Source organism: Phlebotomus papatasi, chromosome 2 (assembly GCF_024763615.1).
Source record: "Phlebotomus papatasi isolate M1 chromosome 2, Ppap_2.1, whole genome shotgun sequence".
Classification (NCBI taxonomy): Eukaryota; Metazoa; Arthropoda; class Insecta; order Diptera; family Psychodidae; genus Phlebotomus; species Phlebotomus papatasi.
The window spans coordinates 43,344,747-43,362,672 of record NC_077223.1 but is presented as its reverse complement, the minus strand read 5'-3'; the positions used below and the strand labels follow the sequence as shown (position 1 = coordinate 43,362,672).

At 33.1% G+C, this 17,926-nt stretch overlaps 1 protein-coding gene across 3 annotated transcripts in view; it reads right to left on the bottom strand.

The window, feature by feature from the left end:
* Positions 1–17,926, bottom strand: part of LOC129801196 (uncharacterized) — a 53,515-nt gene that overhangs the window by 12,432 nt on the left and 23,157 nt on the right. For 2 of the 3 annotated variants that reach the window (XM_055845994.1, XM_055845996.1), the window contains exons 3-5: positions 11,553–11,698; positions 11,316–11,488; positions 5,187–5,384 (exon numbers count right to left, since the gene is read on the bottom strand). In XM_055845994.1, the coding sequence (XP_055701969.1) occupies positions 5,187–5,384; positions 11,316–11,488; positions 11,553–11,698 (517 nt within the window). The remainder of the gene's footprint in view (positions 1–5,186; positions 5,385–11,315; positions 11,489–11,552; positions 11,699–17,926) is intronic. The other variant, XM_055845995.1, reaches the window with a different exon arrangement.

Sequence of the window (17,926 nt, the reverse complement as noted above, 5' to 3'; positions counted from 1 at the left end):
TAGTACCGTTCCATAAAAGATTCGTTCCATATATCGTTTCATATATCACTCAAAAAATGATCCAAAATACCTTAGGTTATAGACTTATAACCAGATCCTTACTGATTTATACCGCTTCACATTAGTTTCGAATTTCGAAAAAGTTTCAAGTGAATCCACATTTGCGCTAATCGGTTAAGAAATCTGCTCTATCTAGAGCTGTTTATCTATCTCTTAACTTTAAAAAAATCATTAGAAAGAATGATTGAAGGGTATTGTCGTATTTGAATGAAAAGTCGACTTAAGCCGTCTTCAGACCAAAGATTTAGCCTACTTTCAAAAAGTCTCAGAATCCTGAATAGCAACCAATTTTATTGCTCTTTCAGAACCTAATACGTCTCTTGTTTTTAATAATCCAATCCTAAGTTAAATCTTCCAAAATATCTTGACTGGTAAGAAATTATAACAATTAAATTATAACAATAATGTACGATGTCTTTCAAATATTCCGAAAAATATATTCATGGAAGACATATAACACGCGGCGATAAAAGAGTTCAAATTATCAATGCGAAGGTTTGTATAGTTGAGAGAACGTATCAATAGGTCTCTATTTTAAACGATTTAGTTTTTCGTAGACACAGCTAACCATTAGGAATTACTCCAAAATTAAAATATTTCAAAAATCAATTCATTTAGGGTATATATTAGCGGTGGCAGCCAAAATCCCGTACGCCAAAATCCCGAAAAGGCCAAAATCCCGAAAGCCAAAATCCCGAATGTTCAAAATCCTGAAAGGGATGAAATTATATGGAGGAAAATGTTTATAATAAGTTCCTAAGACACAGAAGTTGCCTCCAGCAAGTGTGGATGCAATTGTGGGTGTAGCTATGACACTTTTAAGAATTCGGGATTTTGGCTGTCGGGATTTTGGCCGATTCGGGATTTTGGTCCATTCGGGATTTTGGTCCATTCGGGATTTTGGCGTTCGGGATTTTGGCTTTCGGGATTGTGGCTTTTGGGATTTTGACCGGGACCCAAATTAGAAATATCCATGGTTAATATGAAGGACTGGCGGGATACGTATAGATAGAAGACTCTCCGGTGATGGGCACATGGCCAGTGGATTTGAAGTCACCCCACAAAAAAGAACACTTCTTCAATCCAGAGCTTTCGGTCCTCCGGATATAGACTTTCTTCAGTGGCTACAAGGATTTATAAATTTATTTAAGAAATTATATTTAAATACAAGGTCGTTTTTTCTTTGGACAATTCAAACTTCTCCTCGCTCGACAAAACTATGTTTTTATATTTTATGAGGATTGTTATTCCGTGTGAGTTTGAAAAAGTTATCATCACTTTCTAGTTATCAATTGGAAAGGTATTTTTTAGAAAATTATTTTCACTGATTTAAACTTTTTTAGAAAATTTTTGTGAGGTGATTTCAAATCCAGTAGCCATCACCGTAGAGTCCCCTATCTATCCAGGGTATCCAGGTATTAAACAATCAAGAGGTACTTGCACTATAAGTTTGTGAAATTAACTTTTCTTAATGCATCCACTACAAAAAATTTCACACTTTTTGGCCACCTCTGTAACCACTTTTTGGCCATTTTAATTAATTTATTAATTCTGTAATTATCTGCCAGCGCCATATTCAATTCCACCTTTAATAAAATGTTATCAATATTGCGAAATTTGAGAATTGCAAAATCACTGTATTCTGTATTGAAATTCTTAAAGAACGTAACACAAACTTCAGACTAGTTTCTTCTTATTCCCGGAAATCTAGGTCTTTTCAAGCAACTGTACTGATTTTTCAAAATTTAGCAAAATCTTGCCTAATAGGAAATTAGACAAGTTATTAATGTATAATAGTTAAACTTTTAGTTTGAAGCTCATATAATGAACTGAAGAAAACTATGAAGATACAAAATTATTTAAGCTGCCATTAAGTGTGGAACTCTTGTAGTAAAACTAAACTAAACTTCACATATAGGAATACTGAGCCAAATTAAATTACCAAGCCAGAAAGTAGAATGTGACTAATTAGTGGCCACTTGACCCTATGCATAATTTAATTGACTACCTTCTTTAGCCTTTTATGAAGCAGAATAATTTGTATGCCATGTTAAACCTTTATTTATTATTTTTCTATACATTTTCTCAAAGGGGTTTTCAAAAGAATTTAGGTAGACTTTATACCTAAAATTCAAACGCTACATCAATTGGATAAGATACAATGTTAATTAAGCAAAACATCTCCTTAATGGAGTAAATACTTCAAAGGTGAATTAATTGTTTTCGTGCAAATAAAATACAATTCATTCTGAGAAATAATGAATATATACCATAAATAAAATTTAGGTAATACCATGAAACGTATTTGCAATAAGCACTATAGCAATATAAGCACTTCCTAGATTCTAAAACCAATATAATTTCTATTCTTATTGTAAAATTTTTTATTGCAAAATGAATATTTTAAAATGAAATTTTATAGTGCAGCAGCTATTATAATAATATTTTATTTTTCTTTTTTTCATAAAACTTTTATGTTCCTATTTCATTCAATATCATTTCACAAACTCAACTTTTTATTGATATTTAAATAGTTTCAAATCCATTTCATGGCATAACAATAAGCGAGAAGTTTTTTTTCATCATGTTTATTTATTTTACTAAATTAATGTTTATCTGGAATATCTCAAAAACGGCGTGAATATTGTCGAAAGATTATGCAAGCGGACAATTTCCTTCCTATTCAACAGTCGCCATAATTCCTTCTAGCGTTGATAACTCTATTGAACACATTTATCTCATTAACAAATTGAAGCAAAATTGCATTCACTAGGGAGGTTTTCACATCCCGAACAAATTTGGAACAATTTGAACCGATAATGAATCAGAAACAAACCACTGATTGAATTTTACTCAAAAATCAATATATCTGGAGAACCTACGACAAAATATGACAATCCGAAAATTTCAAAATTCCATATTTTCCTAAATAAAAGAGACCGAGGCTTAAACTTTATACCACAGGTAGCAATTTTCAATCTTCTTGCACCTAAAACTTTAAGAGATTCAATCAAGGAACATAAAAAAGGAATAGCAAAGCGTCCCAAATTTTGCGAAGTTTTCGAACTCACAACTTAGATGCTATACTTCAAAAATACTTTCGTATCCTTATCGTTTACCGGTTCTCAACCGATTTGAACTGATCCATAAATTACTCAAAACATTGTTCAAACTATTTTAGCAGTAATATAAGTGAATTTCGGTTAAAAAATAATCATCGGAATCGGTTATTAGTTATTGGAATCAGTTTTTCAACGGATTCCAACTCGAATCGGATTTGAATTGGACCGAATTCGAATCGGATTCAACGGTATTTTCGTATAAGGACAAAATGTCCGTCTGGATAATCTCTAAAACATATCCAATAATGAAAAAATCTCACGATGCGTTTTGAAGAAAAGAAAAATTAGGGCATTGTTAATAGCCCCAAAGTAGACTTATGGGGGCGCCCTCGAAGGTCCTAATACGGACTTCATTCCTAAGGTTTAGCCATAAGGCTTAACTTCTCTAGATTCTTATCAGTCGAATTTTTTTTTGTAAAATTTTGACTTAGAAATAGACTATTAAGGGGAATTAATCTATTTGAATCAAAAACACAAATTAAATGGGTTGCTATTTAGCATTTTGAGTCCTTCGGAAACTAGGAGATAAAAACGGTTTTCGGTGAAGTTGTAGAGTGGTAAGCTTCCAATAAGAATACAGTAATTGAATCTCTCAAATATTTTCTTAGCTTCTGAAAAAAAAAATTATCAATTTTGACAAATTTTGCCCTATAGGTTCTCTTACTTCTTTTCTACAATAGTTATGACAGGTTTTCAGATCATTTAAGAATAATTTGTTGCTTTTGCTTTTTAAGTTCATTAGAATAATTTGCGACGATTAAAAGGCTTCTAAAAATTTTTAAAATAGCAGCAAACTGCAAATTTTCCAGCTTTTTTCTCTAACAAAAACAAATTCTTCTATGAATTCGAACTTTTTTATTTTGATATTTATTATGATTTTTTATTTTTAAAAAGTTTCAAAAAAAATGCTTTAGTTTTGAGTTCTCTTTACTCTTTTCTTAAATTTTTCATTGTATTTTACAGCACGACAACAAATTAATTATTCTCAGAAACAGTTGTAATATTTTGTAACAGCATATTGCACTAATTTCGAGGAAAAAAACCTGATATGATGATATGTCTCTGCTATTTTCACACAAAGAGAAATAGCCAGGAGGTATCATAAAGCTCTCAACTAAGTAAGATAAAATTTTCTCGAATTCTACTGTGCAGAATTCGTTATGAAGTTGTATATTCCTTGTACATATTAGTTGCTCTCAGATACATTTGATGTTCATGCTCCTTTGTCGAAAATTTACTAACAATAACTTAAATTACAAAAGGGCAGTACAGAATGTGAAATATTATTAAAATCCATCTCCCACAGGGATTCATAATGACATGTCGACACGAAAGTATTAAAGGGAGTCAAAACCATCCTACAGTAATGATAATAAATCAGGTCAGTGACATTAAATTAAGGAAATATCAAAAGTTACACCAAGTATAATTCCAATATATTATTACTTTTTTTCCCAAAGAGAAAATTCTCATTGAATGTCCAATTTATTCATCACACGCAATTGACCATAAATTTCTGTATTTCGAATAATACGTTGTCAACAGTCATTTTGGATAAATACTTCCAAAATGACTTGAAATAATTACGATCTGTAAACATTTTACATTGATTAGCATGAAATTATTGTGGTAGTAAAGCAACAACTTGTCGATTCATATGAAATTTCAATTTAGTGAAATTGATTTATGATTGGAAATTCTTGTTTTTTTTTTCTTTGTATTATTTTTTTTCAATAGCGTCTCAAGAAATTAATAAGCCTTGGAAAGAACATCAATTTAGTGATTAATTATGATAATTGAAACTCTCAAAATGTTATTTTATAAACTAAGATATAATTTGAGATATGTTTCTTGACAACAATTCCTCTCTCAATTTGTTCCATAATTTCCCATGATAGCAATTGTTACACATTCTCAAATTAACCCCGAGATACTCTTCTCAATACAGAATGGAGCTTTTGTTAAGAGCTTAAATCCAAACTAAGGGGAAAAACAGGAACTCACCTGATGAGAATGTTGTCCGTTGCAGGCGCCTGAAGAACAAACACCCGTTCCGGGTACTTTGAGGCCCTGCTCCTGCTTATAATCAGGTTGATATGGAAGCAGCATACGGATTTTACCCCATCGATTGAAGAACAGAGCTATAGCTCCAGCCCAGACAAACAGCACTAACACTACAATGCCCACCTCAACTCCACGAATCTAAAAAAAAATATTAAAAGTCCTCTGAATGATACGAATCCAGATTTAAACTCTTTTTAACGTTTAAACTGTTCTCTGCAGAGAAGAGAAGAGCTGGATTTATTTTGACAAAAGATTTTTCAGACTGTTTGTTAGGGTAAGTGTGCCAAATTCCGGCCAGCTTACAATTTCGGCCAAATTTTTTGTTCCTCGAATTTTCTTGAATTTTTGGTTTTCACACACTCTGGAGATTATACAATGCAAAAGAATAACAAAAAATGTAGCTTCGACAAATGAGATGACGTAAAAAAGACATTTGAAGAATTCCCGATGGGCAAAGAACTATGAGAATGAAGGTGGCTGAAATAAGGCACCAAAGCTATGTCAACATTTTTATTTATTTTAAAATGTATTAAGAATGATTAGAGTAAGTAAAGATGATAAACTGTCTAAAAGGTTCCAAGCAACACTCCTTAGGAAGAAGTAATAAAAATATTCAATTTGTATTAATAATATTGCATTTAAAACTTGAGACCTTGGCGCTTGCATGCAACTATGCCGAAATTTGGCACACTTACCCTAAGTCAGTCAAGATAATGTTCTTTGGAAAATATAAAATCATTTTTTTTAATTACGGAAAAATCATTTTGAAGAAATAAAAGACTATAAATTATTCTTTTTTAATTCCTATTGAAATAGGAGCATTTTTTTTAATAGCCTTTGTCTTTACTGACTGACTTTAGTTAGATTGATTTATAGAATTGGAGGTTATGTATGGCCTAACCTCGAAAAATAAGATTATCTCATAACCGAAAATGTCTCCAAAATTAAAAAAAATATTCAAACTTATTTTTTTTTCAAATTTTATAAAATACTTTAGAAACATTCTAAATAGTCAGGACTTGTTATATGTCTGATATTTTACATTATAAAAAAAAAGATGGCAAAGAGTCCCTGCATTGCGATCCTCTCGTGTTTATAGATAATGCGAAAGCCATTAAAATTATGGTGGAGTAATCGAAGACCAGAAATCAATATTTCTTACCGTTTGACCACTAGCTCGGGAACAAACTTAAGGTTAAGTAAAAAAAAATGCGAAAAAAAAATATTTCAAAATCGGCACATAACCGGAGCATTACCGATAAAGACCGATGTAATCGGGTTCATAATTTTAATACATTTCCAAAAAAACCCAATTTAACCAAATCGGTTGGCAAATGGACCCTTTAAAGTGGTTGACATTTGACCTTCAATAATTCAAAATGGCGAATTTTCCGATCATAGGTATGTTTGGACGAAATGTTAGCCCGGACTACCTCTAAAATATATCCGAAAATCATTGAAGAAGTTTGGGTCACTTTTGAGGAAAATCAAAAATGAACAACAAGCGGTTTTCGGCAAAGGTTGAATGTAGATAGGTGGCCAGAAGTAGGTGATGTCAGATTCACCCCCCACCCTCCCTTCCACCATTTTGGAATACCCCTAAATTTCATTTTCGCCATAACTCAGCCCCTATGGCATCGATCGATCTCAAATTGTAGTATGTTACAGCTGGGCCTAAGAGCTTTCGATCAATACCAAACTTAAGGTACCCCGAACCCCGACCCTCCTGACCAGAGCTAGAAGGGGCCAAAAATTCAATTTTCAAATGACCATATCTCCGGTTCTAATTATCTGAATTTGAAAAGTTTTGTTGTTTTGGAAAACCCACGTGGAGTACTATAACCCTTGTGTCACGCCAATTTCATACGATTTAATCGAAGGTTTGATTAATCAAAAAAAAACGATTTTCGAAATTTCGATTTCCAATATTTCGAAAACTAGACGATAATTTTTCTTTAAATTGTAATATGTTGTAGCTGAGATTGAGACATTTCCAATGGTGGGTCGCACTCCTCCTTCGATGTTCCCTAACCCGAGCTGCAATCAAAAATGTGTAAAGAATCGCGTCGAGCCAATTTTATCTATTTTGACCGACAAGAACAGTTTGCCCGACGCGATTCTTTACCCCCAAATTGAACTCACAATCGAATTTTTACGCATTCCGAGTAGCGAACACCCCGAGTTGCACGCATTTCGAGCTCGCCTGTAAAGAATCTCAGCTACTACAAGTTTATCTGGGCTTATCACTGGTCATTTTTTTGGGTCATCAAAGACCGGAAGTTGATATCTTTTACCGTTTAAGCTCCAAGAGGTTCACAAGATAAAAAAAACAACGATTATATAACTTTGAGTTCGAGATGTAGGAGAAAGTAGGGAACCTTTGAAATTGGGATTTTTTTCCTATGTTTAAGTGGAACTGAGCCATATCATAATAAAATTTAGCTTCTCAATCCATTAGTGCAGCTAAATTATATCACGATAAGGCTCAATTTTATATAAAAATTGGTGAAAAATCCCAATTTCAAAGGTGCTCCACTTTCTTCTAACTAAATTCTACTTCAACAATATTTTGCTTTCATCGTGACTATTAGGCCTCATTTTATTTAGCTAATTTCAGCTAATAGGTTATGTCAGGTTATGTTGCACTTTTTCTACGTGGATAATAACCAAGGATTCAGAGGGAAAAAGAGGCATTGAAGCTTTGAAAATCTAAAACATCTTTTGAAATTAACTGAGCCTTAATTTTTTCTCTTAAAATCTCCATCATGTCCACTTTCACTTTAATCTGAATTTTCCTGCAAATTGAAACTCTTTACTTCCGGGTATTCCAATTTGCTCATAGATTGTTTTCAAGTTCAAATTTTTCATGTTCGTTCTTCAAAATTTCTGCCACAAATATGCTTTCTTCTATTGTTTAATGATATCAATAGTGGTATCTTCCTATTATTCTAACTAATTCATATTTGAAAAAGAAGGAGGTTAATACAAAGAAGTTTTAGGTTATGTTGATCCGAACCTAAAAAATTCAAGAAGTATTTAGTGGGACTCAATCATTTTAGATACAGACACAGTGTCAAAGACTTTTTGATCAATAATTTAGCAAAGATAAAAAATGCCCTAAATATTCTTCAAATTTAAAATATGTCAAATTTTAACCTCGAAAATACAACAGATCTTTGCTAAATTAAAAAAAAAACTGTAGTTCTTATTACACTCTGTAATAAAAATACTGTCGATTTTTGTACTGAAAAAGTATACTCAATATTACATTGATCTTAGAAATTCCCTGTTGTCATATGACCATTTGTTTTGAGGTTAAGTTATAAATACAGTCGAGTTCCTCACATTTGAATTCCTCAAATTTGAATGATGGTTGCATTCAATATGTAAAATATTAGGTTATGTAAAATAAATTTTACATAGAGTCTGAATTAGAACTACAGTAGAGTTCCTCAAATTTGAACAGTATTAGGTGAGATTCTTAACAATCTCACCTACTATAATCCTAACAAAATTTCATGTCGTCCGATCGCGCTCAAACTTGGCCAAAATGTGTTTCGCCACTTCCTGATTCCGAATATATGGGGGGCTAAGTTACGTTCCCGGCCGGCCGGCCGTCCGGCCGCTCTTTGGAGCTTAATAGCTCCTAAACTAAAAAAGATATCGACTTGCGGTTTTCGGCAAAGGTTAAATATCGTATGAAAATTGCAACTTGGTGCATTGACCCCCCACCCCCCCACCCCTCCTTCCGCCATTTTGAAGACCCCCCTTTTTTTGTTTTCTCAATAGCTCCGCCCCTATGGCATCGAGCGGGCTCAAATTTTAGTATGTTATAGCTGGGCCTTAGAGCTTTCCATCAGTACCAAACTTAGGGTCCCCCGACCCCCCTGACCCGAGCTATAAGGGTCCAAAAAAATTTTCTTAAAATGGCCATAACTCCGGTTCTAATTGTCAGAATTTAAAAAGTGAGGGCTTTTTGGAAAGCTCTCGTGAAATGCCACTTCCCCTTCTAACATCGCAAGTTCATAAAACCACCGCTAGGGGCGCTTTTTTTTTAAAGAAAATTTTTAAATCTTAAAAGTTAAATAACTCAAAAATTCCTTATGCAATCGGGATGAAATTTTAGTATGTTGTAGCCGTTGATTATACCTATCAAACAAAAAAAACCTTAAGTCGATCCATAACCCCTGACCCGAGCTATAAGGGGTCAAAGTTCGAACATTGACCGGCCTCTATCTCCGGTTCTAATTAACATAGCGACATAAATTTTACCTTTTTGGTTTCGTCTCGATGAGCACTTTCAGATGGAAGTTCGAAAAGTCACCACAGGTGGCGCTGTGATAGCGTCAAAATTCATCGAAATTCAAAGTCACTTTTCTCAAAAACGGCATTGTGCAAGTTAATGAAATTTTAGTATGTTGTAGTCCAGTCTAGGACGGTTCCAAAATGGTGCGTATGTGCGCTGTGGTTTCAATAGAACCGGAGATATGAGGGGTCAAAGTTCACAACATTCAAAAAATCATATCTCCGGTTCTATGTTACCGATTTTGATGAATTTGGGCTTAAACGAAAGATCTCACCAAATGCTACAACTTTCTAGAATATTTGAACTTCGTGGGACCAACACCAGGGGCGCCACAGTCGCCACATAACCTCAATTATCTCGACTGTCGCTAAACCGATTTTGATGATTACTTCGACATAATTGTAGAGCACATTTGTCTCTACATTTCGTCCATACATCATTTTCCACTCAGACTACGCTATCACTCCGATTTTGCCGTTTAAGTGTGAAAAAATTGATTTTTCCCATAATAACGCTTTGAAATCACTCAGATGCCAATTTGACTGCCTCTACTCCACCAAGACACTTAAAATAGGGGTTTAAATGGAAAGTCCCGCAAAATACAACAATTCTTTGATATAGTTGAAGTTCAACAAATGACTACTTGGGGAACTCTGGATGAAAAAACGAGTTAAGAAACAAAAGACCTCGCTTATCTTGACTTCTGAGTAATCGATGAGATCATGTTCTATGAGAAAATTATAGAGAACATTCTGGTCTACATTTCACCCATATATCACTTTTCTGTCAGTTCATCCAAATCCTTGATATTTTGGTTTAAATACAAAATTTGTATAATTTCACGAATTTTATTCAAGATAACTGAATGGCGTCTCCCAACTTCAGCTCTAAATCGAATTTGCATGCACTCCGAGTTAGCTCACGTTAAGAATCTCACCTACATAAGCCGGTTAGGATTATCTGTCCCTTTTCAAAAACGTAACGGAATTCATTTAAAATTCACTTTTCCTAAATTAAGGAAAATAACTTTAGATAATTTTATCAATTGAATTTGATGTTAAATAGGTTGAATTTGTTGAGGAAATTGATATAATACGACAATATTGAGGAAACATCAGAGAAAAATAGTTCTAATTCAGAGTCCATGCAAAATTTCTTTTCCATAACCTCATATTTTACATTTTAAATGCAACCGTCCGGTCGTTCAAATTTGAGAAATTCGACTGTATTTATCTCTGGTGTTTCTTCAATATTATTGTATTATGTTAATGTCCTTAACAAATTTCGCCAATTTAACAACAAATTAAATTGATAAACTTCTCTAAAGTTATTTCCCTTAATTAGGAAAAGTGAATTTTACATGAATTCCATTACGTATTTGAAAATATTGATTAAATTTGAGGAGTGAGAAATGTCATATTCAAATTTGAGGAACTCTACTGTATATCCTTAAATTCCAAAAAGTCGTCCCAAGATCCAATGATATGAAGTTTCTCAACATTAGAGAATCTGTCCCATAATATAATGTCTTGATTTTTTTTTAGGTTAAGCTTTACATAACCCAAAGCTCTTTGAATTATCCTAATGCCTAAAAAGGAGAATAAAACCTAATATCAACGCTTTATGTTACGTTGTTTAATTTTAAAACTACAGCAATTGTCTTATTGATTTTGAGAACAGATTAAACCTCGAGGCATTACTAAACACTTTCTATGATTATTAAATTTCTCCATCACTTTCTAGTGCTAAAAAAGAAAACTTACCGTTGGAAGTTCTCTTGTAGTAGAATTATTTGTTAGATTGCCAAACTCATCATACGTCCCAATCATGGGATAGTTGGCATCTGGGAATCCCTGGGATGACATCGGAGGGCCTATTGCGTTAAATGGGCCCCCCGCGATACCCGATCCCTGATGTGCTGACGACTTTGGTGGTTCTACAGATAAAAAATCTCCCTCTTAGTCCATTTCAAAAATTGCAGAAATGAAAAGAAAACTCACCCAATGTGCGAAATACTATCGGTCGACTCCTGAATTTTTTTCCGTTGAAAAGTGCCGCGACAGTGAGTTGATATTGTGTGTCTGGCAACAAATTGATGAGTGTAACTGCTTCACTATTTCCTGCGACTTCGGCCACAACCCTGTAACTTGATATAATGGCCTTTCTGTTATATTTCCCTTTTTTGACACGAAAAATGTATTAATTATCCTTTCGCAGTTTTATCTTGATGGAGAGGAAAAAGGGAGTCTCATGAATTTGACGGCACAGAGGGTAGTTGTCTTATCTTTAATTTATTATCATAATAATACTCTATATTTTCCATTGATATAAAGAAGGGTGATTAATTTAGGAAGATATGATACTGGCATTTGAATCAACTGGATTAGAAATCCAGATAAATTTCATTCGACTGTGATAAATACAACAATTCACAAAATGGGTATCAACTTTTGCTGAAAGCCAACAAGCCATATTTTCCAATTAAAATTGAGAGGATTTAATCGTATTACCTCAACCGATGATAAATTAGCCAGCAGGACTTTTGCCCCACAAACAATCGATTAACCGCGTTATCCTCTGAAGTTACTTTCAGCTGGACTTTCACTTGAACATGAACAATTTATTTTGCATTATATACCTTACAAATCCATGCTATAAAGTGGCTTTTTGCTCAAAATGCCTGTTGAAGGCACATTTTAATCACTTTTAGCTTCAAACTGTGGCTTATGTGGTTTGTACTCCCATAGTCCTTAATAAGTTTTAACAAAAAGAGAGGAAGGCCCTTTCTGATCTCCTACGGTGAACTTTCACTAGCACAATTTTCAATTAACAAAGAACCTTCGGTCGGGACGAAAAGGTTTCTTTTATATCAATTCAATTTCATTTGTTCAATGTTTATTTTATGTGCCCACATATTGACATACACGAAAAAACGCGAGTACCACTAATGTTTCATCTAATTTTAAAAGCATCATAAATAAGTGCATGTCTCACTTTATGTACTATTTGTATGTACGTGTTCAAACACAACGGTGGAAAAACAAGCAGTTGACTTTAACGATTTTCTCGACATTTAACCTACCACACAGAATGGGACAAAATAAGTGGTTGTTTCTCAATGGTTTTCTCAACACAATAAATTGTAAAAGCTTTATATATTCCAAGCATTTTATGTAAGTTCAATAAAGTGGAAAGGTCTCCTATAAAATACTTCACTTTTATTATAAAATTCACACATTTCACAAGTCTTTTCGATTAAGCTGCTCCTAAAAATAATCAAGATGTTACGACTAACTAAAGTTTAAAGTATAAAACTTTTAAGTGTTCCATACATAAAATTACACGATCATCCTACTAAGCCACCATAATTTTACAGGATCGTATTGAAAAATAAAATTGTAGTCTTATTTTGTAATGTTTTAGTGTCATGTGACAACCAAAATCTCGAATGGATTGACATCCCATTGAAGTGGTCAAAATCCCGAAAGGGTCAAAATACTGAACGTTAAGATCCCGAAAGGTCAAAACCCCGAAGAGTCTAAATCTTAAATTAATCAAAATTCCACAGAACCAAAAAAAATCCCGAACTGATTAAAACCCTAGAGAGCCAAAATCCCGAATGTATGAAAATCTCGATGAGCTTAAATCCCGAATAGGTTAAAGTCCCGAAAACCCAAAATTCCAAATGGGTCAAAAATTCAGAATTAAATTCTTGAACGGGTTAGGGGAAACTGGGGCACCACCAAACATGGGGTACCACCAAACACTAATTTTTATTTCTAAACTACTTGGACTATCTCGACCATTCCTTCAGTGGGCAAGCATCCCTATAGTGCCTATTAATTCCTATCAATCTTATCCTCTAATATTCAATATACGATTAACAGATCGCAGTGTTTGGTGGTACCCCGTGCTTGGTGGTGCCCCAGTTTTCCCTAAAGTCTTGAGGAGCCAAAATCCAAATGGATCAAAGCCCTTAATGAGCTGAAATCCCGAAGAGTAAAAATCCCAAATGAGTCGAAAGAGTCAAAATTCATAAAATGCGAACTTCATCTATAAATTTAAAATTGATGTTCACATAATCTTAAAATTAAACCTACCGACCATTTTTGGTCGCTCTTCCTAGCAAGCTCGGTCAAATGACAGACCGCTGTAGGTATGATATTCAACAAATATTTCTTGAAAAAGAGGATAAAATTAGAATTCAAACCATTAAAAATATATGTCATCCATATTGTAAGTAATAGGGGGTCCGTAGTGCATTTGGTAAGAGCGTTCGGCTCTTGGGTGGTGTGACCCCCGGCACGACTGTCACAGTTGTGAGTTCGAGTCCCGCCCGGTGCAAATGACTGAAGCGTCTGAATGGACATATTTCTCATACACAATCTAATCTGAATAAAAATGTCTATACTGAAAAATGTACAAAATGGCAGAAAAAGTCCAGAACATAAAAAAAATAATAATAATATTTTAAGAAATCTATAAAGTTTGATAGCGACATTGTACCATTTAACCCTTAAAGGAAGAGTGGGACACCGGTATCCCAAAAACAAAATCATTATAGAAAGTTATTTTGCCCTCTATAAATTGTCAGAAAAAAATATTTTCGTTTTTGGAGCACCGGTGTCCCATTCTTCCTTAAAGGGTTAAATATGTGTTAATTTTAAAAAGTTTATAAACATGTTAATTTGACCGGTCTTGGTAGGTTTAGTGTTAAAATCTCGACTATCAGAGTTGTGAGATATACTGTAATATTACTATGGAGAAATACAATACATAATTTTGTTTACTTTAAAGTTATCTTCATATTTAAGTTCCCTTGAAAACTTTATGAAGTTCAAAGAAAAGAAAGTTTTGAATATTAATATTTATTTTAGACACCCTTGGGCAAAATATCGTCGGTTGCCTCAGCAACTGTGCTAACTGCATTTGGTTTGTGTCAGCATTCGTTGTAAGCAACGCTTCGCTGCGCGGCGTTTGCAATGAATGCAGACACAAAGCAGATGCAGTTAGCACAGTTGCTGAGGCAACCGACGATATATTACTTCTCCAAAAAAATCGCACAAATTTGCTCTATATGAAGTTCCTTAAAGCAAATAATAATTTGAGAAGTATTATAATTAGTTTAAAAGATATCAAAATTAAGTACAGCTCTAAAAGAGTTTTAAACGATAATAAAGCGGGATGATGATTGCTACAAATTCTGCTTACTTTTCAACACTATTGAATAATTTATGATTTTGAAGTACACTATAAAAAAATAGTACATATAATTATCCTGTGTTATGAGACGATCATGATTATCATAGTAATATTTTTAACAATTCACCCATTCAGTAGTAATTATCCAAATTCATCCAAAAAGATAAAATTTCAAACAATAATCGTTGGAAATATTACTATGCTTATCGTGCTACTCTCTTTATACACGATAATTTTAGTAATTTGTTATACAATTTTATTTTATGAATAGACTTAATGAAATTTCAATTTAAATAAAATTAGTATAGCTTCAGATGAGATTCCAACAATATATCATTATAGTATTTTTTGAGGATTGTTGCAACTTATTACCTAAATCATCAATTCTTATATAGGCTGTGTATTAGGGCGTTTCAACTAGGAAAAAATTTTTTTTGGCACTATTCTCAGGGTGCTGTATTTGATGAGACAAGAAAATTTTTCTTCTACGACCATATGATCAGACGCTGTTTAGAGGTGGCTGAACGACCCTATCTGTAGAACAAATTTCTGATATTACCGGATTTTACACTACAAAGAGGGTCGTTCAGCCACCTCTAAACAGCGTCTGATCATATGGTCGTAGAAGAAAAACTTTCTTGTCTCATCAAATACAGCACCGTGAGAATAGTGCCAAAAATTTTTTTCCTAGTTGAAACGCCCTACTGTGTGTCTCCATTCTGTTATAAGAATTTTTGAAACAGACGATGAGGAACTTACGGTTAATGCTGAATAAAGCAACGATATTTTACTAGTGTTTAATTAAACAATTCTTACTTAAGAATCATGGTGCACAAGAATATCAAAGAACATCTGAATATTAGTTGGAATCATATTTGAGGATCAAATATGCCACAAGTTATACGGTTATACTATATTAATTTATTATAGTTTTAATTCCAGTAGTAAAAATAAAAAATAAAAACAATAAAATATATTCTCAAAATATTAATGTGAAAATGGAGTCTGATTTTAATGCGTATGATTATGATATCTTGAATATAGGCATATTAAAAACAATTATAATTATTTTAGTTTTAAAATACTCATACTGATAAAAAATACCCATTAGAAAAAAATTACCACAGATAGTTGCTTTTATAACAGAAAGAATAATATTAAGAGTACATTGCCAAAATTAGGCTAGTGTTTTGTAAAACTACTATAATTATATTCGTATCTAACATTTTCATAACCAATAGATCAAAAAAATATCTCAAAAATTAGATAATATTTTTCTCCGTGCAGTATTTGGGGTGTCTGGAGCAGTGGTAAACATGGGGTAGTTGTAAACACTGATTTTTATTTCTACACCACTTGGACTTAGGTTGACCATTTTATTAGTTATCAAAGATCCCTTATATTATCTATAAATTCATAGAGATCTCATCCTCTCAAGTTCAAAATCTAACTTAAAAAATCGTAGTGTTTACAACTAATTCATGTTTATTACTGCCCCAGTTTCCCTTATAGTCGAATCCGTAGAGACCGTCGAGACGATCAAAAATACTTTCTAATATCTCCATGTACTTCCCACAAAAAAGTTCAATATGCTACATATGCCATACATTTACATAAAGTTTAGTTTGAAACTTTTGAGGAATATATTCATCAACCCCTAAATAAAAGTCCTTATCATATTATCCCATTCGAAATTTGGTAAATTATTCTCAAATATCATAAATCATTTTAGACATAACAAAATTTCAACCACAAGTTTTCTTAAAATTAAAATTTTAAATCATAATATCAACCTCAACATGAATAATGAGCTATAATGTTTATGTTAACTTAATGTGATTTTTCTTGTTGGACTTGCGTGTATTTTCTTCAATCTTGATAAGAAGCATTATGGATACTGCTATCAGCAATCAGAAACAAAACAGGATATTGTCCATGTTCTATGCATAATTACCTGACTTTGCATGTGCAATATATTGTCTTATAGCTCGAATTTATTCATTGCAATAAATAATATATTAAAGATATTTACTGCTTTATAGTCAACAATCTATCCAAAACAGCAAATTTGAACACTTTCACTTTACCAGTTAATTTGTCATCCCCTGTAATATGTGTTTGTATTGTAATTACAGAACAAATTTTCCCCAATAAATATTCTTTATCAGAAACGCATACAAGTTATACAGAATGCCTCGTGTCCCCCTTCCTATATTTGTGGTTCTTTTTTTCTATCCTCAGTCCATGTCTCATGTACGTGGGCAATTGATTGCCTCACATAGAAAATGGTCAAATCGATACACAAAGGAGAGAGGATGTCGAAAGTGACTCAATTTCTCCTATCAGTCTTTTTTTCACATCACTGATTTATTGAAAGGATCAAAAATTCAAGAGAAAATTCGTGTTTTTTCCCCGAAAATTTTTTCGGAGAAAAATGGCACAATTGCTCTCTATTATTGAAAAAACAATTTTCAACTTTTTTGCGTTCAATTTCACCACAATAAAAACTTGTAATCTTTTAAATAAAAAGTGACTTTCACATTTGGGAATCACGAACATGAGACGTATTTTTTTTTATTCTCCTTTTATAAGGAATCTTGTCAATGATTAATGAAACTTGCCAAATTATTTTTTTAAAAGAAAACACTAAAAATAAAAGAAGAAGCCCTCACCATGGCACTATATAGAATGCACTTTCTTTTGCAATAAGAATTGATTGGACTCTAAGACAAGATATGACTGAACTGTTTGAATTCCTATTTCCGTCTATCGAGCCTCGTCACGGAATTGAACGGAAAATCTTATACGTGGAAGGCAAGACCGAAAGGGAAGACACTCCAATATATAGTCATATGGTCATTTAGATACGCCACTTGCCTTGTATGTATGTAATTTGTTAAGGACAATAATAAAGGACACTGAAGTTCCACGCTACATCAACCATTTATACCGTAAAAGCTACCAATAATTTTATTCGGTCGAGGACTCATCCATTCTCCCCAAGGAAATTCCAGTCGTCCCCCACTTTCTCCCCAAAGTTCCCAATTAAATGTTATATTCTGCACAATATTCTTCAGGTTAATTTATCCTCATATGACTTCCCTCAAGCATAATCATTTCAAAACGGTGCAATTCATCCAATTTATTCAATTATGTATCTCTCATTCTTACA